This window comes from Argentina silus, assembly GCF_951799395.1.
Source record: "Argentina silus genome assembly, chromosome: 3".
Lineage (NCBI taxonomy): Eukaryota > Metazoa > Chordata > Actinopteri > Argentiniformes > Argentinidae > Argentina > Argentina silus.
Window position 1 is genome coordinate 9,690,462 of NC_139657.1, and position 26,535 is coordinate 9,716,996.

Below are 26,535 nucleotides of genomic sequence, written 5' to 3' on the forward strand. Positions count from 1 at the left end.
AGGAAATTCCTGGAATTAAATTTAACGTCATCCTCACTGACTGAAAGTGACAGGCACACTGGAGCGATACAACATTGTCCTTCTCCATGTTGATACTCAAATGTGTTAGAATGACTGCATGTTTGAACACTTATCTGAGAAAAAACCCTATTTCTCCATTCTGTGGGGAGCTACTGAGGCAGCGGTCTTTAGTCTCTGTGTCAGCCCATTCATCCAGCTTACAGTTGAACTAACATGACTGTCACTGTACTGTATCTGCAAAGCACATGACTGAAAAACACACACACACACACACACACACACACACACACACACACACACACACACACACACACACACACACTTCTATATATTTAATGCCGTGAACAGTAGATTCACAGGCTGATCATAAGTCATTGTTCAGCTCATTTTATTAGTTTGTATCGTATTACTGTACCTAATAATGGCCTTCCTATATTAAAGCAAGGCTGCTGCTTGGGATGTCGTGGTCAGAGTGCTAAAATATGGACATTGGGAATTTCACTTTACAAACCCAGATGGAGTAGTGGCATTGTATACTTTGACTTTGGGGCATTCCTTGGAAAACGTTGTCTTGGATGACTGCACAAAGTGAGTGAAGAGAAAATAAAAGGGAACGAATCCCCCACCCACTCACTGTGAGATTCTTCCAGAACGTGGTAAGAGTGGATAACTGCATTTGCATACGGGAGATATTGAGGACAGCTTGATGTTGGTTTCCCCTTGAAATCATAGAATCATTTACCACCTGAGCATTTTTCCAGACACCTCGTATGTTCATTAGGACAGCGGTCTTCTGGGAGGCGGTATATAACCGAGGCGTCTGGGGAACAGGGCATGTCCCTGATCTGGCGTCTCTCCGGCGCATAAGGATGCAGATGGTTAATCGTATCATTCTGTGCATCTCATTAGGTAGCACGCTGAGTAACACAGACCTCTCGGTGCCAAACGGTGTGTGGGCTCCTGCCCAGCGGGTATGTCCTCCAGGAGTAATCAATTAGCTCTTTGTAGTTCTGCCCAGTCGCCCCGTCGTCCACTCAGCAGGTGGGCACAAGCGAGCTGGATAGCCATGCGTCAGTGACATGGTCAAAGACTGCTTTTGTCACTTCAGATGGTCGTCAGTGGTTTTGAGTCACACTTTACATTTACATGCAAAAGGATACTGAACATGTGTTCCTTCTCTTTTTTTTTTTTTCAAGGTTATTTTTTTTGCGAGCGGAGCAGTCCCATGTGTATGCACTGTAGGCCACGGTGCTAGACTACTGGACAACCCCAGGCCACATGTTTTTCCTTGTCTGAGTATTGGGGACGTTGAAGGTGTGTGTGACTGAGTAGAGTGACGTGGTCGATGTGTGCAGGTTGTTGGAGTGATGGCAAACGTTCTACTGTTTGCTCAGTACACACCCAGCAGCTATAACTGGTTTGTCTATGATTACTGTACATCATAGGTTCAAAGAACTAGCCCAGGAGGGATGGATATATTTTTGAGAGTTCTCAGTTTTTTTCCGAATTCGAGGCGTAGTCGAATCATCAAGGATGCTAGCAAGGTCATTTGTACCAATATCGTTCGGTGATACTGTAGTAACAATGCAAGGACTCCATTATGTTGCTCACTTTGTGTTGCTCTAGATAAGCCACAAATCAACATCATATTTAGATTATAATATTTACATTACATATTATTAGTTTGCAATTTTATTTTGTATATTTTTACTGGAAGTCTACCTGAAGCCGGTCGTTTTGGATCATTTGGATTAACATGGTTTTGTTTCGTACTAAGAAATAAAAAACAAAACAATCCTCAGTGTGAACTTGGTTGTGCCTGAAATAGTTAACAACGGTGTGTCATGTTCACTGTCCAGGCAACTGATTCGCTCTGGCAGGTAAATAAACACAGCGCTTCCTTTAAGGCTGTCACCTCCATGCCACCCACCCTCCGTCCCTCCCTCCCTCCCTCCATCCCACCCTCCCTCCATCCCTCCCTCCCTCCTCCAGTTTCCTTCCCTCTATTGACAGGTGCATCTGTTTGTCTGGGTACCCTGGCAGCCCTTATATGGCTAGAGAGAGCAAGATGCCTAGGCCAGCAGAACACTGGAGGTATTCCGGCCATGACATCTCTCTAAGTCCTCTGTACACAATGACCGGACAGCCTGTCATGGCTGCTATGTGCTCTGTGAGAGGCAGAGGCAGGTGGACGTTAACCCTCTCCCTGCTACACACACACCACTGGCTCTCACAGCACATTATGGGGAGGTAATGGAAGATGCATTATGCAATCAGGAGATATGTGACAGTGTATTTAAATCTATCATGTTTTGGAATTGGAATCCGAAATTATAGAAGATGCCCATTTTCACCAAGTCAAAAAGATGAGTCCTGACATACTGTATAGAGGTTGGAGTTTGTGCTCCATGAAGTGAGCAACGATTCAACGGTTGGGTAGGGTGAAGTATTTGATCTGTGAGTGTGTTAGGTTCATCGGTAGCACTCTGCGCCCTGACCCTGTGCTTAAGTAAGGCAGCAAGGTTGTGTGTGTAGGGGTGCTCTGTTCAGACCCTATGCCAAGGGGCGTCAGCCGTTGGCACACTGGGAGGAAACTGCAGCTGTTGTTTGTACCAAACAGCGTGGAACAGAAGAGCAGAGAGAGTGCAGGGAAGAGGAAGGTCTCCAGGGTTTCTGTCAGATGACCATTCCTGGCATAGCTCTGACTTTTCACAAGCAGCAGCGACAGGGGAGAGGAGAGGCCTTTTGGACCAAGCAGACGGAATGCTCCTTGTGTGTTGGTTGCCTTGTCTCTTCTCTTCTTTCTCTCTTCCCCGGTGGTGCTCGATACGGCCACTGAGAGAGGCTTACACGCAGGGAGAACGTCCTGGGAAATGCCCCGGATCACTGATTAAGCCCAAGGAATGGCCATACTGATCCAGACTCTAATCCCAGTTGATATGTCAGCTCTTGTCCTCAGAGTGAAAACTCTCTCTTCATGTTGACATACTGTACTGTACACTAGCTGGCAAAGTGAAGTCTCATTGCCCTCAATCTCAGTTTTGTATCTTTTCATATTGTGTCCTCTAAGCACATATGTATTGTAGTCGGTGGACAAACTGATCGAGGCTTTGTTTTCATAGTTTAATTATCTGTATGTTTTGAAACTTTCCATGATTAAAAGCCCAATGTGTGCCTGAAGCTTCACTACCATATTCTGACTTGCAAGCAAATACATGTAGACATAACTGTTGTTTAATTAAATATCTTAAACGAGCGGTTTTTATGAGAGCAATTAATTTTCAATTGTTCGAGCTAAAATGTGCCATCTGGTCTGGCTCTTATTCAAATCTAGACCTTGGCTCACGCGATGACTATAAAGTCATCATTGCCTTTCTAAAACATGAACAATATGGATGTAATTAAACCAACTCTGTGATATATATATATATATTTATTTTACACTTCATTAGAAATTTGATGTGGGGTTCTGTGATACAGTCACACTGTTCATTGAATTTGAGCTGCATTGCTCACCGTTCCACTTGGTACAGGCTATATTCCCACTCTGTTGAGCATTAAGAGTGAAAGCTTGTCAGAATATGAAGGATAGGAGAATTCTCTCTCTGTTATGCAACATGCCTGCAAGCTGTGCAGATTCCTTCATTAATACTGAAGAGTCACAGGCTCTTGAAGAGCAATTACAAAGGCTGCTTGTGTGTCAGAACTCACAAGTCTGTCTGCCCACATGATTCCACTGTACCTGGAGGTCCAATGTCAGCTGTAAAGGCTCCTGATGGATTTTTTGTAAACTTGTAAGATGTTTTTTTTCCCCTTCAAGAAGCATTCTAAATTGTATTTATTTTTATACTAAGGGGCCCTCCGAGTTAAATATGAAATGAAGTTCTAGGAACATCTAGTTACTGTGGCCTCTTAAATACCATAGAACTGCTCTCAGTTTCCTGAGCCAAAACAATACTACTGACTGCTCCAGCTAAAGAGTTTCTGTCCAGGCTCATTAATGAAGGCTATAATTAGAAATTTGCTCTCCTTTCCACTTAATCTATTAGAGGCCCTCGATTCACATCCATTAATCTTTTCTCATTCATGCAGATTTTCTTTCCTTACTGAAAGTCAAGTTCCTGTGGTGTTTGGCTGATGACAGGCAGGTCCGCATCACTTTCCGTACAGTACCATGCATTCTTGTCTAGTGTATCCTACAATTTTGTCAACATCGTTTTTTTGTCTTTCAAAACTAAATGTGTGAGTCGCAAAGACAAGCCCTTATGTAACACTGCTCCCAAGGCAGTGTTAATTATTTATAACAATGAGTCTATTTATTTACCCAAACACAGAAACTAAACATCATTCTACATGCTCTGTTCATTCAGGGAGGATTTAACGGCAGAACCAATCTGTCAGTTTTCTGCATCTGGAATGAAAAGCCCAATAGACAGAAAACAAACCCTCAGAAATGTTCCTGCCAAGAGGCTTTGCTCTGAACATTTGATCATTTTCTTGTTTCAAAATAATTAACTAAGTTAAAAATAATCTATCAATACTGCTCATTTAATAGACCCGTTTTAGAGGTTTTAATGGATGCTGACGACAACTGTGTGATGCAGTCCTTTCCTCATCAGCAATGTCTAGGCATGATGTTCTGTACATAATGTATTTAATGTTTCCGCCTGTTACTTTTGTGCATTGCTGACTGTAGGCTATGTACAACGAGGTTCAAGGAGCTTGTTTCTTCTCTCGGAAAAGGCCTTGGTTACTGACTGCAGTGCCTACACATTTCACATCTCTGCAACAACAGATTTTGGACTGATTCCATGCAATGATATCACAGCGCTCTGATCATAATCAGTTGCTGCACCTTTTACAGTAATGTCAAATTCTGACCCTCCCCCTCTCAGCACCAGCCCAGATGTTGCCTCACGTGATTTGCCCACACACCCCCAACCTGAATTTCCTTTGTACATGTCAGCTCGTCTATTGAGAAAACCCCAGCTTGCAAAATCCACAATAGGGGTTTGTTTACCTGTCAGAAAAGTATCAATATCTCAGGAACAAAGTTAAATGTATGTATTTTTATTTTATTTTTGTATTTTTAGAGTGATGCAACTATTGTTGACAGGGATACTCACTCTCCAGTGAACCAATAATTAAGTTGAATAATTTCAGTTTTATGTCATCTCTCGATCTGCTAGTTCAAGAGTTCATTGTTCATTCTATGTATCTTGGATTTTGCAGCAGTAACTCCGAGTGTAAGATCAAAGCCAGTGCTCAGAGCGATAGCGGCTTGCGTATGCTGTTGATTCAGCTGTGAGATACTATTGTAGGTCTCATAACTGTTTATTTGGCCATGTATTGTTGGGGTTCTTATCTATAGCTAGAGACGTGATTGTTCCATTATTTCTCTGAGCGGGGGCCCTGCTTATTCTGCAGTCGGGTTGTGTTTCAGTGGAATATATGAAACACAATGGAGCACTCGGTTACTTGTTGAAGGGTGACACTGATCTGTTGATGGCACATTAGATAGCATTGATTCTTTCATCCCTCTGCTTTTTCGTTATTTTCCCACATGTTCTCTTTTTTTTAATTCAGGAATTTTGGATTCATCAGAAGGTGTACCTAAAGAATGCATCAAAGCAAATACTGTACATAGACGTACGACAGTACATTTTTTGTTTTGTTTTGACTTTAGCTACTGTGCTGATTCTGAAACAAACAAACAAATCAAAATGATTTTAGCACGGCAGCCATGTTGGTCTTCTACGTGTCAGACTGTTTACGTGTCTTTTGCTCCTTGTGTTTTAACAGGGGCTGGCGGTGTGGCACAGAACTGTCCTTCTCTCTGACAAGCTCTGAGACAGTTTCATTACCAGTTTCGTGGCGTTCACTTAGTGAGGCGAGCTGCCACAGGAAATGACCCTGGGTGGGGGGTAAACAAGCATTATGACTCACTTTCTATCAAGCCACCATTATTTACAGAAAAGAAGGAAATGACAGCGGCTCACACATGCATCTGAGGGTGTTTTGTGGGGACAACAATTTACAGTAGACAACTACAGTTACGTTGTAGACAACTAGATGCATCAACTTGCCACAACTTGTGTACAGGAATGGCAGGAATGATGAAACAGTGGCCATAACAATCTTTTATAGCAGAGAGTAATTTTACACAACTATAATGGCTTAGGCTACAGCTTCAGTCACAGTACATTTGTTGAGTGAATTGCTCCTCATCCCAGGATGCAAGGGGTTGACTGTGATATCGTCTCTCACAGCAAGAATTAAAGCCTCATCAATTTTGGAAATGGACATTTTATTTTTGTAAATGCGCAGGATAATTATCAGAGTCTATTAGAACTTCCCAGAGGGTTGGGAACGCTTAACGTTGCGTGCTTCAGCAAGCTATGCCGCTTTGAAATGGTGTGGTGTTTGGAGACTTGGCTGATGACTGTGCAGTCAATGTTGTCAGTCCCAGTCCCGTAATCCTCTCTGGTGTCTGTGTCTGTATCTCTGCAGGGAATGGCTTCGTCAACCCCAGGGGCTCTCCGGGACTCTTGGGCACACCCAGCGGGAACGGCCTGGGGAAAGTCATGCCCACCAAATCTCCACCGCCCCCCGGAGGGAACATGGGGATGGGAAACCGCAAGCCAGACCTCAGAGTGGTGATCCCTCCATCCAGCAAAGGGATGATGCCCCCACTGGTGAGTAGAGCACCGTCCCCACATAGTGCCCCACTGCACATGAGCAGAGCAGCTGAGAGAACACTTGAGGAACTACCCCAGCACTGCTGCTCAGATGTTGGCCTAGCATCAGTCTCCCTCTCTCTCCCACATGTGGGCAACAGAGGCAGTCGTGTTTTACTCCCCCACAGCACAGGATCCTGATGGTATCACTGCGGTATAGCGTGCGATGTTAGACATGTTTTCACCAGCAGGAATGGTCCTACCCTGCCTCAGGATATCAGTGCTGCCTGTCTAAGGACCTGTTTGTCTTCCTGGTGGGACTCATTTACAGTGTACGGCCTCAGACTGCTCCCATCAACAGCAATCACTGTTCAGCGTTTCTTTTTTTTTTTCACGCTGCATTTTTCTGTGATCACCTACATAGGGGAGTCTCTGGACTGTGCCAAGAACACAAACAGCACAACTATATCTCTGTACGCCCAGGCGCCTTAACAGTCACTCAATTATTCATATTGAAATTAGAGGCCCTCTCTAATTATTATAATTAAGGTGCAGAGAGCTCTGACCACATGGAGCACCTGAGGCTACACAAGACTGTCATGGCCATAAATCAAAATGGGGGGGGAGAGAGAGAGAGAGAGAGAGAGAGAGAGAGAGAGGCAGAGGCAGAGGCAGAGGGAGAAAAGTTTTCAGAAATGGGCCAATAATGTACTCCTTCCAACCTGCCTTTATTGCTGGTGCTCTGCCCTCTCAGCAAAGGGAGTTCCTCCAAGAAACAGAAGGCTTGTTTGGTAAATACACCTGGGGTTACCGTGGGTGCTCCTGATCCACCAGCCTGGAGCATGGGTGTGTTGCCATGGGTGCATCTGCAACACGGGAGGGAGAGAGAGAGAGAGAGCTCCACACAACTGAACCAAAACAAAAATTCACACGAGGAGGACAAAGTGATTAAGAGTCCTCTTTATTAGAACGAACCTGCGGGATTAGAAGAGTCGAGGGAGATTCAGAAGTCGTGAACCTGTCAGGGTGTTGAGACAGAGGGGAGGGCCCGCTCTGTCACAGTAGACTAACCGTTCCAGAGTTGAGGCTTGCGGTACTGTGTGGGGGCTGGCAGTGGCGGTGGCGGTGGCAGGTCTGCAGACAGCCTGTCATTAGGCCATAATGGTATTAAATTAATCACATCTCGGTGTGACAGAGTGGGGATGAAGGCTTAATCAGGGGCCCAGAGTGTGAGCCAGATAATATCTTGTCGCCCTTGTCGTGTCTTCCTGCCGCTATTGATTGAGTGTGGGTATTAAGACAGGCCTGGCCTGGCTGGGCACAGTCTGTCCCACCACTGCTCACGGGAGATGGAAGATGGCCTTCCATTCAGCCCCGAGCTAAGCACCACAGCAGGCCTAAAAGACAAAATTATTAAAAAAATATATATTGATAGGCTCAGTAATACTGTATCATGTTAGTCTTGTTAAAGAGTGGTGTCTAAGTACTACTCTTTAGTTTTGATAGAATGATGTATTGTTAACACATGCATGTAGACTCGCATTACAGTCTGCACTGAGTTTACCTACAGTAACCAGTAACCAGTAACCAGTAACCAGTGGGTTTTTGAACTCATTTCATGAACACATTTAGATTTAAACTAAGTAGAGAACCTGTGAATGAGTCAGGCTACCCTCAGGGTTGATGGTGTAATTGACTTGAACAAGGATTGTATTGATTTAACCCAGATACTGTATGAGAGGTTAAGCACATGTTAAATGTGAGGTTAAGTCCAAGTCAGGTAAAGTCCACTTGTGTTTATTCAGCCTTGGTCTCCTAATAGCCTGAGTGTCTTTACTCGTGGACTAGCCTCTAGTTAATCCATTTGGGATTGATCCTAGTAACCTCTTCCCCTTCCATATCTGTCCACAATTGTAGGTTCTACTCTGTAGTGGCCACAATATAAAAGTTGTCATCATCCCCAATCGTATTGTTTTCACAAGTAATGTTTGAAAAAGTGTGTTAGGAATTTGAATATGTTGCAGATTCTTAAGACAAAGAGGGTCTATATGAAGGTAACAGGAGCAGCAGAGGACAGTAAATGTGAATCCAGAGTGCAGTTGGGTCTATATGATTTTTTTTTTCTCACAATCAGCCAATTAGACCATTGGTTTTCAACATCAGAAAGGTGTCTTTAGAGTTCCTCCAGACCACCCTTTGTAACCATACCTCTCTTCTTCTCTTCTGTTGAGAGCAGTCGGAGGAGGAGGAAATGGATTTGGTGAGTTTTGAGAAATGCCTGGGAAAATAATGGCTGAATGAACATGCTTTCAATTTCATCTTAACAACGACAAATTGAAGGCGCAAATACAGCCTGTACATACGTCATCACATACAGAATGCAGGAGTGACGGTTGTGCTTGAACTGGAGATTGGAACATTTTGTAATGAGTTGTGTGTTGCGTGCAATGCTTGGGCCAAATATACAGTGGCTTCGGAAAGTATTCAGACCCCTTCACTTCAATTTAAAATGGATTAAATAGATATTTTTTTGCCATCAATCCACACACCATGTCATCAACAAGTCACTCAATAAGTTCAATTGAGTTAATCTTAATACAAGGATAACAGTTCATGTGATTTTGAAATTAATATCTTTGTTTTTATACGGTCTTTGATTTGCATAGGAGTCAATTACACACTGTGTGGATCAGGTTGTCATTACAAACGGAGCAAATGGAGAGGAACAAAACTGCTCAGGAATGCTACCCTGAGGCCTGGGGATACTTACAAAAAAAATATCCTTTATTGGAAAATAATCTATCTCACATCCATAATTGTGTTTGCAACAATGAATTCAAGTGATACAGCAAAGAAAGTGGCTGGAAATCTGTTTATTGGGTTTTACTATAAAGCATTAAGTTTAGTACAAATCCAGCACATGCAATGCAGTTTCCGCACCATCCCTCCTGTGAAGAATAGTGGTAGCTGCATCAAGTTATGGGTATGTTTGTCACCAGCAGGGACTGGGGAGTTTGTCAGGATCAAGAGAAAATTATGAAATTTGCTGAGTTGGTAATGGCATCCTAATCCACACAGTGTGTAATTGATTCCTATGCAAACCAGAGATTTTAAAAACAAAATATATTCATTCTGAAATCACATGAACTATTATCCTTGCACTCAGATGGACTCAATTCAACTTGTTGAGTGACTTGTTGAAGACATTTTTGCATTTGAGCTAAATGTGAGTGTCATAACAAAGGGCCTGAATACTTATGTACATGAGGTATTTCTGTATTTCAAATTTAATACATTTGCAAACATTTCTAAAAACGTGTTTTTACTTTGTCATTATGGGGTATTGTGTGTGGATTGATGGCAAAAAAAATTATTTTTCCATTTTAAATTGAGTCTATAACACAACAAAATCTGGGAAAAGGGAAAGGGTCTGAATACTTTCTGAAGCCACTGTACACAGAGGAAAATGAGCTCAAGTTGAGATCAGTTTGTCACTGCATGCTTTGGGTCTGGCCTGTTCGATGCCTCAACCTGTTTAATCTGCACCTCCACTCCCCTGTGTTGAGGGAATGCTAGTCATCTTATTGGGGCTTGTTTGTGTGTGTGTGTTTGTTTGCGAGTGAGCACATAGGGCCTCTTGGAATAAACCCACGATTAAACAAACACACTTGTTCACAAGCATCCTCAGGGAGTTCAGTAAAATATTACAGTATTGTTACTTCATGTTCCTGCAAGATCTTGCATCATTAATGACATTTCAAAGTCATTTTCCAACAAGAGTTGTAAATGTTTGGATTATTTTCCTCTTGAGGAGGAACTTCATTTTGGGTGATGCCACTCTCAGAGAGGCTGGGGCTTGATGATGTCATGTGGTTGTAGTAAGGAATAAGAACTGTGCATGTTTGCAAGGAAGTTATTGAATACCAGGAATGCGTTATTGCCTCCAATGTAATGTGTAACCCTCATCTGGACTATGTTTGTTTAAACTGCCATGCCAGGTGTTTAGACCACTGAGTAACCACAGATAAGGATATTTTGCAGATATTTGTTTTGGACTGACGGAGTAAAATTGTTAGTCGTTATTCCTAGATCACGCGGTTCTGCAGCTCATGAAGATTTCTTCTCACTTTCAGATCAGAAAGAACATGATTAACATTTCAAGTTGATATTTGAGATCCATGAAGGACAGGATTTAATACAGTACGTGTAGTTTGTAATCCTCAGAGGATTTGAATAAAGCTTGCACAGATCTATAAGTTATAGAGCAGGGAGTGCGTAGGTCTGATGAGTACAGTACAGTGTACAGTAGCTTGTCGGCTCAGAGCTTGTGTGGTCCTGCTGCATGAAGACACTGTGTGTGTGTGTGTGTGTGTGTGTGTGTGTGTGTGTGTGTGTGTCTGTGTGTGTGTGTGTGTGTGTGGTGTGTGTGTGTGTGTGTGTGTGTGTGTGTGTGTGTGTGTGTGTGTGTGTGTGTGTGTGCGTGCGTGCGTGCGGGCGTGCGGGCGTGTGGGCGTGCGTGCATGCGTGCGTGCGTGTGTGTTTGTGTGTGTGTGGGTGTGTGTGTGTTTGGACAGCATGCCCGCCACTGCACTAAGGGTTGCTGACTTACAGGAGATACTACCCATGCTCCAATAGAGGCCCTGTAGCCACTATGCAAAAGGCCTATCAGTACAAATCACACTATTGTCAATAGCAACTGTATCCCACCTGAAGAACTACATGTTCATATCCTGTGATACCTGTATTTTCCAAGATCTTTGCACTGAATGTCCCTGTTGAGAAAGTCCCTTACAAATCACATCCCACTTAGACAAAGATAATCAATTTATTTATTAGATGGGATTTTGTTTAGCATTGATTAGTCAAGCCTTTGTCATAACAGAACATGGTTCACTGTTATCTGGATTGTGACTACAGTATGTGTCATGAAGCTACAGCGCCACCTCGTGGCAAGAAGTAGTTTTGTAACACTTTTATTCCATGCTGTTATTAATAATCATCTAATCGTCATGTAATGGAATTATCTTTTTAAAAAATGTTAACTGTTCACCTCAATTGTAATTGTAGACATTTATTTTAAAAAGTAAATCAAGAGATAAAAGGTTCGACCACAGCGTTGTTCAAATTCGTTGTCAATGGCTTATGGTTTGTTTTGCTGTTCACAGAACACCCAAAGGATAAGCATCTCCCAGTCCAACCAGTCACTGGCCACCCCAGTTGTCTCTGTCACCACCCCCAGCCTGGCCCCCCAAGGCCTGCTCTTCACTGGCATGCCCTCCTCTTACAACCCTGGTGAGTCTAGCCCGTCTGTCCCCAGACACTGCTGCCTGTTATTGCTGGTCATTACTTGTTGGTCTGTTCTCCCGTGGTGAGAGGTGTTATCGTGGGAGAGGGGTGCTCACCGTGTGCTGGTGGTGTTGTTTTTGCAGAGTACTCCCTGAGCAGCGCAGAGATCTCCTCCCTACAGGGCTTCGGCTCTCCAGGGCTCTCTCTGGGATCCATGTCGGCATGGCAACAACATCAACTGGGCCAGGCAGCTCTCAGCTCTTTGGTGTGAGTAACACACAAGCAAACATGAACACTTAGCCAGTACAAAAGACACCCACACAAGCACACACTTCCTCATGTACACTCAATGACTTGTCTATTTTGTAACTTGTCTGTTTTATAACTAGCACTCCAAGTGCCTGGTCTTATGTGTGTACATCCAGTTGGTTTCTATATGGACACTGACTCCCCGCTGCTCTTCTCTACAGGGGTGGCGGTCACCTACCTCAGGGCTCCAACCTCTCTATCAACACCAGCCATAACACCAACATCAAGTCAGAGCCCATCTCCCCCCCGCGTGAGCGTGTCACCCCCTCTGGTTTTCTTCAGCAGCAGCAGCAACAACAGCAACAACAACAACAACAACAACAACAACAACAGCAACAGCAACAACAGCAACAACAGCAACAACAGCAGCAGCAGCAGCATCAACAGCAGCAAGTGTCCAGCCGGCAGGACCTGGGTCGCTCGCCCGCCGACAGCCTCAGCTCCTCCTGCAGCTCCTACGACGGCAGCGACCGCGAGGACCACCGGCCAGACTTCCACTCCCCCCTGGGGCTGGGCAGACCTCCCGCCACCACCGAGGACAGGGAGAGACCCTCTGTCAAGCGCATGCGCATGGACACCTGGGTGACATAGAGAGCCCCCCGCACCCCTGCCCCCTACACCCCACCCCCAGTCAGGCCTCCAGTCACCAGCTAGTCAGATGGAGGAGGAGGGTAGACATGGGGGAGAGAAGGAAGGAGGGGGCATGAGGGAAGGCTCCTTACAGCTATCATTATAATATTATTATTTAACTCCATTCTTTTTTTTTGTAAGAAGGCCAACGGCGAATGAAATTAAAGGTGTCAGGACATATCTAAATTAAATACGTCTCACGTTGATAAGAAAACAAGTCAAGTAGTTGGACTGAATTATGTACACAAACAGATGTTATCAGGTACTTGGTGCGAATCAGATTATGTTTGCAGGAGTCCGATGTTCAAAGAAAAAAAAAAGAAATATTAAACAATATAGATTATTGTAGTCACTGGTCTAGTCTGGCACTTACTTGTAGTTGCTGTTTTTTGCTGTTGTGGTTGCAAGTAACAAACAATCAGAGAAAGTCAGAGTGTTGCTTTTCTGGCTGAGGGCCCCTTGCTTGTGGTGTTCAGTGTAACAGCTCATATTTCAAAACGTGGTGTAACCTCATACACCCTAACTTTGTTTCAATTTGTCTCTTCTATTAACTTATTAAGTCAGTTGATGTGAAATCAAATTGTAAAACGGTATTGACCTCAGAGTTGTCCTGTCAATCTAAAAGAGGTTGTATTTCTCTAGCGGGGTAAAGCTACTGTAGTCTACTGTACATGGACACAAAAATGCTCACAGTCGTATTATTAGTTCAAAATGAGATAGGAAAAGAGTATATTGCAATAATAACATATTCATTTTATAATCTGAAACAATATGATATATATGGGAAATTAAAATAATGGGAAATTGTCCAGTTGAACTGATGACATACAGTAGTAGCAAGAAATCTTCTCATTGCTCCAACAATTTACATTGGTAATGTAAGCCAAAGCTGTATGTTTTTTCTGTTGTTTTGTAGGTATGATTTCCTAGAAATTCTCTCAAAAACATGTTTTTCATCATAGTTTTGTTTTTACTGTGCTTTGTTACAAACAATATCAAGACATGCAAGCCAGATCTTGAATCAATATCTAAAGCCATGAACACTTGCTGTTCTGTTTGTAAAATTAAGAATTTGAGCCAAACGTTTTCTTTTGTTATGTATATAGCAACTTTAATATATATCACCTTGGTGTAAGTACGTATGTATTGTACCATCACCAGATTCAAGGAAAAAGTATATTTTTGTGGATTACTGCCAAGTTTACAAGGCGAGATCCTTATTAAGTAGAGTATTCACTGGTTAATATTTACTATTTTGTTAATTATACTGTACTTTCTTCAAAATTGAATTATTACCATTATAATCAAAGTGGTTTTATTTCCAGAGAGTCGTTTTTGGGTCGTTTCCCCTTTAATAGTGGTGAATGTCTGTCCTTAAGAAATTGTAATATCAGTGCTGTAAGATTAAAGTTCCACTATTTATTATTTTGTGAAGGATAATCGCAATGCTACGGAAAATATGGTTCCCTCCCTTTTACTGTGTTAACTATTTAACCTGCAGCTGCTGAATACACTGCCAACGTTTAAACCCAAGGTCCCATCTCAGCATTCGAGTATCATCCATTGTGATTGTGCGTAGCTCAACTAAAGACATGCCATTTCACACGCCGTGTCAACAGACCTATTTATGGTTGATTCAATTAATGACACATTGATTTGAGAGAAATATACTCCTACTTTCTGAGGAAATTCTTCACCCCTATAAGTAGATTTAAGTTGTTGTAAATATCATAGCCTAATGTCAATCTCAGTCACGATTATGTATAAAACTCATACGTTTTCTAAATTGGCTCAGTTAAATATAATTTCTTTGTGCCCCATTACGACTAGGAAACAAGAACACCTGAAAGCAGTGATGTCATTTGCAGGGTTTAGTAAGAGGGAGGGGCTGCAGCGTCTCGTGATTCACTGTTGTGCGTTAGCCTGTGTGAGCGTATCAGACCATGCAGAGGCACTACACCGCGTCTGTTACAGGTGGCCCTGGCTTGCATCCTATTCCATCCCCATGGTGGCAAAGTGTCCGAGAATTCAGCGGCTAAATCATAGAAGAGACAATGCAACAGAATTGACTTGAACTCACTGCTGGGTTGCACCAATTTGTATGAGAAGTTTGCTGTTCAAAAGAAGGAGTATATCACTCTATATTTGCTATACATTCTCTTGTGTGTTTCTATCCCTCGAACATGCCTTCCCCACCCCTACATTGAACCCATAGCTGTTGGCAATAAGCCGATAGTGATCTATGCAGATACAAACTCATACTTTGCCCAGATGTGGCTCCCACACACAACGTCCAAGGAGGCTCCGCTTCTAGATGTCATTGCAAGTAACAGTTCACTCAGTACTAGAATGAAGAGTTGTGAAGATGTGAACTACATGCTCAGGGCAGAGGAGCGAGATGAGAGTATGACTGTTAACCTCTAGTCCTTAAGTGCCACTGCTAGAATTGAATTCATGTAAACTTTCAGTCTCACCTCAGACCTTTAGTAGTTTAAATTGTCATATCGTTCACTATTGATCAATCCTGGATTAGTCATTAGAAATATAACCCATTGCAATCCCATGGCATTTCAGTTCATAACCGCTAAAGCAGCAATAATACCATTACACTTATAACAACAAAGTCACACATATTTTAATAGCATCAACACACAATTACGCGCACACTTTAGCACTTAGGATATCAGGGATTTTTTCTAGTTTCTCTCTTTATATGCACAGTTAGAATAGCCTTATCCCAAAGACTTTAAAAGATAAACCTCAAATACAAACTGACACCCTTTTCTACAGCATAGGAGCTGACGTCACAGTACTTCAGAGACTGGGCAATCTGATGCACCCTGTCTCTCCCTCAGATTCACACAAGGAATGTATAGAGAATGTAAGGGATACACTTGGTCTTTGTGCTGTCTGAAAACATGCACAACTGTTGAATGTGAAAGAAAAAGGATTTACAGAAACAACAAAACTTTGTAGAGAACTTGCTTCACTTTGCTGTGCAAGAGTACACTGCTTTGCTTTATGGCTTTTATAAACAGAACTATGTATTTGTTAATTGTTTGTAGTTAATAGTTCACTTCAAGAAGCTGTTTGCGGTTTGGATGCTCAAACCGTTTGGCGGCACAAGCTGGACTTTGTTGCCATGAATGAAACAAACTGTTTCCAAATCAAGAGAGAATTTTAAGTTAATCTGCATTTTATTTCCCTTGAATGTGTTGTTTTATCTTCATTATACAATAAATATTCTAGTGAACTTTTTATTGAATGACTAAGATACTATGCTAGAGATTGTTGTACAAATTTGTATTCTACATTCACTAAAGTAAAAAATATTGGCTTTTATCTGTGTATTGTAGGTTCTCTCGCTTATTCTGTATAAAATGAAGTGAACAACTCTCTTACATAGATTTTGTCCACCTGTGAAGTCCCAAACAATAGAGACTGTCAGCTTTATTAAACACCTCAATGTATGCTCAAACAGCAATTCTATGTGCCTTCATATTGGAGTGATGAAGAGGAAAGCAACCCTGTTATTCACATGCACCAACCACACAAAGCATTTCACACAACGAGGCACACATGTTTTCTCTTATAATACTGGAATTCACATTGCAAATTCTTACCAAGCATACAACACTACAATGTCTGATGCAGTATAGAGTTCACTGATCTTTTTGGAAACATATTGTGGCCATGGTATGCTTACAATTCTACACAGTTCTACAGAGAAGGCGACATATTTTCCCTGGTGCATTACTCATATTTACCACCAGGTGGCATTATACATCTTTTCAAGTTCTACCTCAACTGTCCTGTACTTCACAATTGTTAGTATATCGCTATCATTAGGCTACTACTTCACAACAACTATGGCATTTATCAACTACTATATACACTCTCCCAGATATTAATTTAAGATGGTTCAACTTCGAGAACATTTGATTATAAAGAGATGTACAGTATTGGGAGGGATGGAATCTCGACTGGCTGACGGAGGTCTGAAGTTAAATCGTTGTGGGTTTTTTTTAGAACAGGTGGTTATCACTGACAAAAACCGCTAAGCAATTTATTTAGGCATAGCCTGCAGACACATATTAAAACAGTTTTTGATAATTGTCTCATCAAATCTATAGCTCACTCTTACTGTCAGTAATAAAACTTAACTTTACTTACATGGCTGGGGTTAAGTTAGGCTACATCATTTTATCGAATCTCTTAATGTCTTGTAATCTATGAAAATTATTACTGAGGTAAATTAGGTAGACTAAATTAGTTGTGACATATGGTCCATGTTTATTGTAGTAGTATAGGCCTATTTTGGTTCCACTTTTTCCAACATGTTCAATCTGGGAGCATATTAAGGGTTTATAAACAAACATATCATACGAAACGTGGAGGGCAGTACAGAAACCAACTTTCATGAGGACATTTTCAACCTTGAATGGACCAAAGACAAATTCGGTGTTACACAGCCCATCTTTCATGATCCTACAGTAGGTCTAATCTGTGTCCTCTTGACAGCTTGCCTGTTCCTCAGCTAGTGCTCCCCTAGTGCTTGTCTTTGGGGTTCTATATTGTTGGCCAGCTGTGCTCCTGCTGGAAGGATTCCAGTGTACATTTGTAGAGTAACCAGGCAGGGTTTTGGACTGTTTGAGTGTTTGAGAATGAGGGGCAACAGGGCCACCTGCCATAGGAGCTTGCCCTCTCTGGGTCCCCAAGTCCTCTTAACTGGTTGCCAAGTTGGGGGTTCTTTCATGTGTGCCTGAGCTCTTTAAGTCATCAACAAATATTGAACAAGGCTCAGTCCAGACTCCAACGCATCTGTTGTCACAGAGTCACCGCTGTTGTGCAGAGACAAGCAGTGTGTGAACATCAGTGGGCCTGTTGTATTAGCATCTACATGCAGACAGAAAGCTATTGTTGATTCTCAGCAAACATAAATGCTCACTTTTGATGAGCTTAGGCTAAACCATGTTGCACTGTAAACAAATAGAGATGAATGAAAGATATGGAGCCTTGGCTGGCAGTATTGACGACAGAGAAGCGAGGCAGTGATTGATTGTCAGTGCTGAAGATCAGAGAGATAACTAGGACACATAGGCTGCATTTTTCACCTCAGACTTCAGATCCATGGTTAAGATACATTAATATGTATTACTGTTTCTCTGAATACTTATTAGAAATATAAAGGGTAAATATGACTAATGTATGTTAGTCTTAAAACAAAACAAACAACAAAGAAACAAGGATTTCCCTTTTGTGTAATTCTCTTCTTGAGCTACAGTATATTTACAGAATGCAAAGATCCTCCTTACAGCAGTATTTATTTTTTGACCATCGCTCTAGCTTGCTGAGCATATCTACAGCTTGATGAGTTTTTTTGTCCACTACAGTGTAGCTTTCTCTACAGTACAATTGAGGTTGTTCCCATCAACACACCTTGTGTATTTGGCCTTCGTAAAATAATGGTCTCCACCAATTGACTGTGGTGTTAACGTCCATACAGTATCAATCACCTGAGGTTAATGAAACTCACCTGCCCGGACTGGTGTGACCTGTTTGTTTCCAGTTGGGGCTTGTCTCCACCAATCATCTTTCCTGTCTTTAAGCAAGAGGGTGCACTTATGTGTTCCCGGAACAGAAACTTCCTCATTTTCATTATACTTATGTGACGGTATTGAGCTCTCTGGAAGTGTACTTAAACTGCTCTGTAAGAAACCTGAACTGAACTCTGAGATAACCCAAGTCCTCTCAGTGAGGCCAGCTAGCAGCAGAGGTAAACTGTCCTATCAGTCCTAACAGGTATGTGGTTCTCCTCATATTCCTTAAATCACTTTGAATTCTGAAGCTGTATCATGATGACATTTCTTTTACAACTTTTATAACATGTTTTTTATAACACATTGCATTTATAACACATGCTCTAGATTATGTGTTTCTATCACTAGGCTATACAGTGGGCTAATGGAGTATTGTTGATTCTGGTGAGATACTGTAGGGAGAGATAAGAAGACAGGGAGAGGAGAGTGTATGAGGTTGAGGGAGGATTGAGCCAATTCAGCTCCTCCGCTTTGGCTCTATGTGGCTAACCCCATTGTCACCATGAGGCTGACTGAGTAGTGAAATAAATTCTGAAAGAACCAGTGCTATCTAACAGTTGTATACTGCCCTGTTTGATTATTCAAAATCCTGGATGGCAAGTGACTGCCAGCTCTCAATTTGAATAACACTGAAATCATGTGTTGACCAAAGGATATGCAACCTCAGGGCACAGTGCCAGTGTGCATACACGCAGAGGAGGTTTCCCCAAACACAGATTAAGCGACGTCCTGGACTAAATCACACTTTCAATGGATACTCTCTATTGAGAATGCCAGTTATAATCTATGAGTACTGTAGGCTTAACCCAGGTCTGGGAAAACCTCCCTGAGGGCCATGAAGGCCAAAAAGACAGTGCTGCTTGAAAGTTTGTGAACCCTACAGGGATGGTCATTCGTTTTGTATAAAATATTAAAATGAACTTAGAAAATCTTTATCTAAACCCCAATTTGTAATAAAGACATTCTAAATAAAGGACACAAACAAAAAAATATGATATGTTTTCATTGTTTATTGAACGTAAGTGGTTTATTTAACAAAAACTCAACAAAAAATGTCATGTGTGCAATAATATGTGAACCTCTTCAGTCAATACCTTGTGGCACCTCTATTAGCAGCGATAACTTGGAGTAAATGTCTCGTATAGCCACTAATCAGTCTCTGACATCTGTTTTGAGTGATTTTTGTCCACTCCTCCTTAAAGAACTCAATACTACAGAACCAATTGAGTGAGGTTTGAGGGCTGTCTGGCATGAACTGCCCACTTCAGGTCCTGCCACAGCATCTCGATTAAATTTAGGTCAGAACTTTGACTTGGCCAATCCAAAACACAAATCTTCTTTCTCCTGAGCCATTCTTTGGTAGATTTGCTTGAATGCTTTGGGTCGTTGTCTTGTTGGAAGACCCATATTTGCTCCTTGACTGATGGCTTGACGTTCTGTTCAAGAATCTCCTGGTATACCTCAGAATTCATGGTTCCCTTAATGATGTGGAGTCGTCCAGGTCCAGAGGAGGAAAAGCAGCCCCAGATCTTGACATTCCCACCACCATGCTTGACTGTTGGGATATGGTTCTTTTGGTGGTAGGCAGTGTTGGGTTTTCGCCAAACATAGTGGTTTTGATTGTGACCAAAAAGGACAATTTTGGACTCATCTGTCCAGAGAACGGACTTCCAGAAACCTTCAGGCTTGTCCAGGTGGTCTCTGGCAAAGTTATTTAACTACTTGATTTAACCAATGCAACTTGGGGTTCACTTATTTTTGCACCTGCACTAATTTCTACTACACGCATGATTTCCTCTAAACCAACATATGGAATTGGTAAATATAAATGTGTTATATCAGATAAAAAAGACTGGTTCTGATTAAATAAAGATGTCATGGTAAAAACAAAAAAAATCTATACTTGCACAAGGGGTTCACATACTTTCAAGCAGCACTGTATGTGCTGTTATGTTCTTCAGGCCAGACTTGTTTTTGCTGAAGGAATGTTGTTTTTGAGAGGTCTCATGGCCTAAAAAGCTAGTATGGATAGACATAAAACACCAAGAAATGATCTCCATTTAGATAATGACACATTTGGAAATACTGTATATTAATCTTTCAAATACTCTAACAATCCTTTATACTACAATTAGGTGCTGAACTGTGCTATCTCTTCATCTTGTCTTTACAGCCTTAGTTTGAGGAACGCTCAGAGAGGGTCCATCCAGCCTGTGGATTACTCACTATGGACCCTAAGAAGAAAACGGTGTGGGAGAACTTTCGTCAGAAGGCCAAGCCTCTGTTTGGCAAGAAGGGCAAGAAGGAAAAACTGGGGAAGTCCCCTAAGCCCCTAGCCCACAGACGCAGTATTTCAGTGCCTGACTTGAGGTTTGTGCAGCAGAAAGAGCCCTCTCCCACTGTGAGTGAGACAGTGTCCACAGACTCGGACACCTACTCCTTTGGCAAGTCCTCTTTTTACAGTGATTCTGGTTCTTTTTCCAATGGCTCTGGCCTGCTGTTCACAGACAAGCTGACTGTGACCGATTCAGCTCCCCCCCAGCTCCCCAGCAGACAGGCTGTGCCCGATTCAGCTCCCCCCCAGCTCCCCAGCAGACAGGCTGTGCCCGATTCAGCTCTACTAGATAATATGGCTTTGCCTGGATATAGAATGAGTGTACCTGTGGAGATCCTGACTCTTTATGAAGAGGCAGAGCAAATCACAGAGGACAGAGTGAACATGCCAACAGACGGCGTGAACGTGGATGTGGATAAGCAGACCACATCAGTGGAGAGAGTGAATGTAGCTGTACCCAAACCGAGGTCAACTCCTTCAAACATACTCATGCCTACACCAAAACTGACACCACCACTGGTTGCAAAAGTGAACATACCTCCACCTGAACCAAGACTGACGTCTTCCACAGAATCTCCGAACACCTCTTCTAGTGAGCTTTTGAACAAAGCTGCACAGAAACTCGCTACTCCACGAGACAGAGCATTCTCTTCCGGGGACCAAATTAACCTATTTCGAGAGAAATTGGCCACTTCCAGTGAGAGAAAAAGATTACCTGGTGATAGATGGACCCCTCCAGTGACCAGAGCCAACATCCCTGCTGATCGGTGGTCCCTGCCAACAGAGGGACAAGGCACACCAGGGGAGAGTGCAGACAATAGTTCTATGGACTCCACCCCGTGGGAGGAGAGGCCTAACATGGCCTGGCCTATTGACTCTGAGGACCTGGAGATGAGAGAACCCCTCTCCCCTCACATCAGTGAGATCTTCTGCATGGAGCCTGAGGAAGACATGAATGAGGTCAGATATACCACTCCACACTCATGTACATATAAATAGACCATTTGAATACATCTTACTGGTAGACAAGCTTCACACTTGATTTGATGAAATATGCACCATTATTCAGTGGGATGGAGGCATGTTTCCATGTGTCTAACATTACCCTGTCAGAGTAACACTAAGATATTAGTGACAAAGATATGTCAGATACAAACAGTATTTTCATTGTGGTCTCATTTGCATGAGTATTTGCAAGCTATCTTTTCACATTCAAATAGTGTGGTCTGGTTTTTCACACACTTTAGCTGTGGTATCTGCTGAGCCAATAGGTTTGCTTAAAATTGCAGTAGATGGGCTTAAAAATATGGATGTTGAAAGAGAGTGCTGAAGATACGTTTCTGAGTTTGTCTGCCAGTAATCTCACGTGTACCATACTTTGACAATTGGAAAGAACCACCCAGGAAGAGTTGCATATGCACACAATTCTACATGTTGAGAGGCTTGATTCATTAAACACTCTCCAAATCTGGTTGGCATTGCATGTTACAATGAATCTTACACTCATTCCATTTTTATACCACCCCTCCAATGTTTAGACACAATGTCACTGCAGTAGCAAAATGCCAATACCAACACCTGTCTCGTGTTTCAGACTGGCAGTGTCAGAACATGCAGTAAACTGAGTGGAGGAAATGTGACTTAGCTCCTGGGTAGAGCAACTAGATCTAGATCTAGACCAAACATATTTTGTTTTCTCTCTGTCCGATTGTGAAGTGTAAAACCTGCACTACTGGTTGCAAGCATAGTGTCATGCTTGAAGCTCAACAAAGTAGATAACAACAATGACTGAACTTGACAACATCTAACTTTGCTCCATACCTTGTTTTGTTGTTGTCATAGTTGCCATACTAAAATTCTTTATCCAAGCTGCAGTACATGATAATCATCCAACTGACCGACAGACTGAGTTCATCTGATTTGATTATAATCTAATTTACCAGGAAACCATTTGAATGCCTGGTGTATCACAAGTTACAAGTTACATCCAACTTACATTAGGTTAAACATTATTGAAAGTCTTTAAACATCAAGACTGATCTCTCTCTTATTACATCACTGTACACAAACACATTCTCTTATTGAAATAGCCTAAGCAAAAACAAATATATATTCTCCATAGATATCCAATGAAGAAGAGAGTGACCTGTTTGCCCAGCCCATGCAGGACCAAGCAGGCAGCCGTGTGAGTACTGTACACAGACCTTGTCACCAAAATAGGACAGCACCTTGGCTGTAGACTGTAAGAGCATCCTATTAATCAGGCTGACCTTCCCCACAGGCGATGGCAGCAGGAGATGAACTTCCCCCACCTGTTATTCCCTGGCAGAAGTTCCTTCTCACCATCAACTTGAAGGAGGGCAGGAACCTGGTGATCAGAGACCGCAACGGTAAGTGAACAGAGTCAATTTCCCAGTAATTCCGGTTTAGGCTTTAAGAGAAGTCGATGGCAGGACTGTTGTCTCTGGGGCAATGTAGAATATATATATGGCAATGTACAGTCATAATTAAATGCTTTGAATGTGTCTGAAGTGGGGAAACATTTTCATTATATGTCCATACTATACAGTACGTAGTATATACTGTAGACATTGATCTTGATCTTGAATACTTCATGGAGTATATTTTTGGTCGAAGTACAAATGGACTCAGATTGGCACCTCCCCGTAGAGTGTCTTTCTGACAGTGATGACAACTCTTTAGATGTGGACAACTCTTTAGATGTGGAATAACTCTTGTTATTGTCATAAAAACATTCACAACCGAACAGATGCCATTGTCAAATCTGTACACATTAGCTGCAGTACAGTACTGCCAATTAGACTAGTAGCAATACTGAATCATTGTGTCGCATACTGTACTGTTGATGCAAATGATCTATAAATGGAAGGACAATAACTAAAGAATGGAAGATGTACTTACACGCATAGATCTGTTTATCAGCCAAATAAGAGGATATTTATTAAGTCTATGATATATACCGTAATTAGACAAAATATAGCAGTCTGTCACTACTGAAATGGTGTCACTACCGCAACAAAATGTAAGGTCCCACTTCAATGGAACCACAGCTCATAAAAACAAGGCCATACTACAGGGACAACGCCTCAAGAGTCATTAACAGTAGTGTACAGTATGTGAAAATTAATGTATATACGTTATAACAGGTCCTGAACCTGTGCTTCGCAAAATGAAAAAAAGAAAAACTATTTTTTAGCTTATAAATTATCTGTGGGGCATGTATGTGGGCCGTTTATATGGTTTACAGATGTTTTTATGAGCCTTTAAAGTTGTAATTTGTTCAAAATTGGGACAAAATATATTTTTGTATTGGTAGTGTTTCAGTTGTGACAAAAATATAAAATGTTATTATTGCTAATATTGCTGGTTTTCCAACAGATATCCTTTCAAAAATGAATATGTTTAAGTCCAGAAAATACTAATGTTTACAGATTTGACAATGGCATCTGTTCGGTTGTGACGTTTCTTAAAACCACACACACTTTAAGGGTAGAATACTTAATATACTGTAAGATACTGTAGATCAATCAAACATTTGGTCATAATAGAGAGGGATGCTGCTTTATTTTCTCGTCACATTCTCAAGGTTGTAGTGAATGTCTTTAAACAGAATGTGTTTCGGTAGTGACCTCAAAAATTTAAAGAATCTGTACAATATATATATTTATTTAGATTTCCTATCAAAACAAATCAATATGTAGACAAATTCATCTACATGTATAATTGCTTTATTTTTCAACATGAATTTTAGGACCCATGGCTGGGGACACCCAGCTCTCGGTAGAAAGGGGTATGAAAACACAGATTTTGTATTCCAATGTTAATCAATATGTTGTTTATTGACTTGGGCCAAATCAGAACAAACATGACTGAATTTAATATCAAAAGTCTGGAGATTTATCTCTTTTAAATTGTTGTTTTATTGACCGAGGATGCAATTTGCACCATTTCTGTAGAATGAGCCATATACTCTATTACTGTAAGTACCTTTAGAGCTTTAACTGTATTCTTATTTTACTGTAATACATACATACAGTACAGTACAGGCTGAGTCTAGACACACAGTAGTGTCACACAGAGTCTATTGCTTTGTCAGCAACTGTACAATATGTAGTCTTTTATAATGCACAATGACAATGTTTTTAATAATTGCTGTGTTCAACATAAGGTTTCTGTCAAACCTTGTCTGTACAGAGTATGCTGAAAGGCATGCTGTCAGACCAGATTCTCACAGTCCACACCCCTCCCTTATAGATCACACCCTGATATGATGCGTTCTACAAACAGTTACCGTGCGCAGTACGTTAGCCTCAAATATGCTGATTTCTGTCCCTTTTGAGAAGATGGATGAACCATATCAGAGTTGCATATTGTCAGAAATGCTCCACTATTCTTAATGGTAGGCTGAACACCACTGAGAGGCACTGTGACCGTCTTTGTTAGCAAACCTGTGTGGAGAAACAAATGTTGTTGTTTGGAGGTTTTCATAACCAACGCAAGCGAGAGGCTAAATTGTAGCCCAGCCTTCAACCACAGACATATTCTGAAGCGAATCTGAACTAGGAGGATATGATGGGACAGAAGCAGTCTTGCATTCTAGGGCTCTAGATGGCTGTAAAACAAGGTCTGTCACAAATTATGACAAACTGCCACCTGCTGGAGGTGTCTTAGAAAAACATCCGGAACAACCGAATTTTTTGTTTGAAGGTTTTCAGTCCTATGAGGTCAGATGAGTCTCTTGTCTATCCCTGTATGTCTGAGTATACTGTAGCAAGACTAAGTTGTTCTAAACCTTTGCTCTGGCTCATTCTGAACATGTTCATCATATCCAGATCAATACCCATGGGTTGTGGCATATTGGTTAGATGATTTGAGTATGGTTTTATGTATGTATTTGTTGTTCTGAATTCATATCTTTTGAGCCTGGTAATCCATACCCAAAACGACTTCAGTTTCCCAAATGCATAGGCAGGCCTTCGTGTCTCATTTTCTCATCAGTCCTTTGTCATGTGGCCCACCCTCTCTGGGGATGTGACAGGGCTTACTTTGGGAAAACAGAGACCTCAAGTGGCCATAGATTGAATCACTTGAGAGAAGTACCAACATGTGTGGCCTTCTCTTATACTGTAGTAGGCTATGCTCATCTACTGTTACTCAAAAGGTATGTGGCATTGAAGCTATTGAGAACTGGTATTGTATACACAAACATGTCAATGAATGATTAACAAGACAAAACATCATGTATTCATGCACAGGAGATATCAGTTGGTATTTGACAATGCTGTCAAATGTATTATGAGTGAAACATATTGATAGTGTGTGTTGTACAGTCAGAGGGATATGGAGGTTTCTATTTTGACTGGCTCCACCGGCTTGTCTCAGACCCAGCTCCAAGCTCTCAGCTCCTTGCAAGTTGAGACCTTACTTTCCCTGACAGGATGGCACTGTGATGATGCAATCCCCACATGCCCCCTGCTTCTCTACTGTTTGCCCAACAATCAACAGCGTGCCAAAGCCCCACCAACACCATACACTGTCATTACATATTCTGAAAGGACCCCTCGCCACCAGCCCCCTCTTCTCCTTTTTTTGTTCTCCCCTTTTTTTGCCGTTAATTTCCATCGTCACCGTTCTCAGTCACGCCAGAGCTTTTCTC

At 41.8% G+C, this 26,535-nt stretch overlaps 2 protein-coding genes across 6 annotated transcripts in view; both read left to right on the forward strand.

Moving 5' to 3' along the window:
• The window catches only part of mef2aa (myocyte enhancer factor 2aa), a 71,250-nt gene extending 54,987 nt beyond the window's left edge, over window positions 1-16,263 (forward strand). For 3 of the 5 annotated variants that reach the window (XM_083667169.1, XM_083667170.1, XM_083667168.1), the window contains exons 7-11: window positions 6,532-6,716; window positions 8,935-8,958; window positions 11,864-11,990; window positions 12,128-12,251; window positions 12,455-16,263. In XM_083667169.1, the coding sequence (XP_083523295.1) occupies window positions 6,532-6,716; window positions 8,935-8,958; window positions 11,864-11,990; window positions 12,128-12,251; window positions 12,455-12,884 (890 nt within the window). In that variant the 3' untranslated portion in view covers window positions 12,885-16,263. The remainder of the gene's footprint in view (window positions 1-6,531; window positions 6,717-8,934; window positions 8,959-11,863; window positions 11,991-12,127; window positions 12,252-12,454) is intronic. The other 2 variants (XM_083667172.1, XM_083667171.1) reach the window with 1 other exon arrangement.
• A 2,329-nt stretch (window positions 16,264-18,592) lies between these two features.
• The window catches only part of mctp2a (multiple C2 domains, transmembrane 2a), a 38,178-nt gene continuing 30,235 nt past the window's right edge, over window positions 18,593-26,535 (forward strand). The window contains exons 1-4 of the mRNA XM_083667164.1: window positions 18,593-18,725; window positions 20,697-21,818; window positions 22,981-23,043; window positions 23,140-23,248. Coding sequence (XP_083523290.1) covers window positions 20,751-21,818; window positions 22,981-23,043; window positions 23,140-23,248 — 1,240 coding nt within the window. The 5' untranslated portion in view covers window positions 18,593-18,725; window positions 20,697-20,750. The remainder of the gene's footprint in view (window positions 18,726-20,696; window positions 21,819-22,980; window positions 23,044-23,139; window positions 23,249-26,535) is intronic.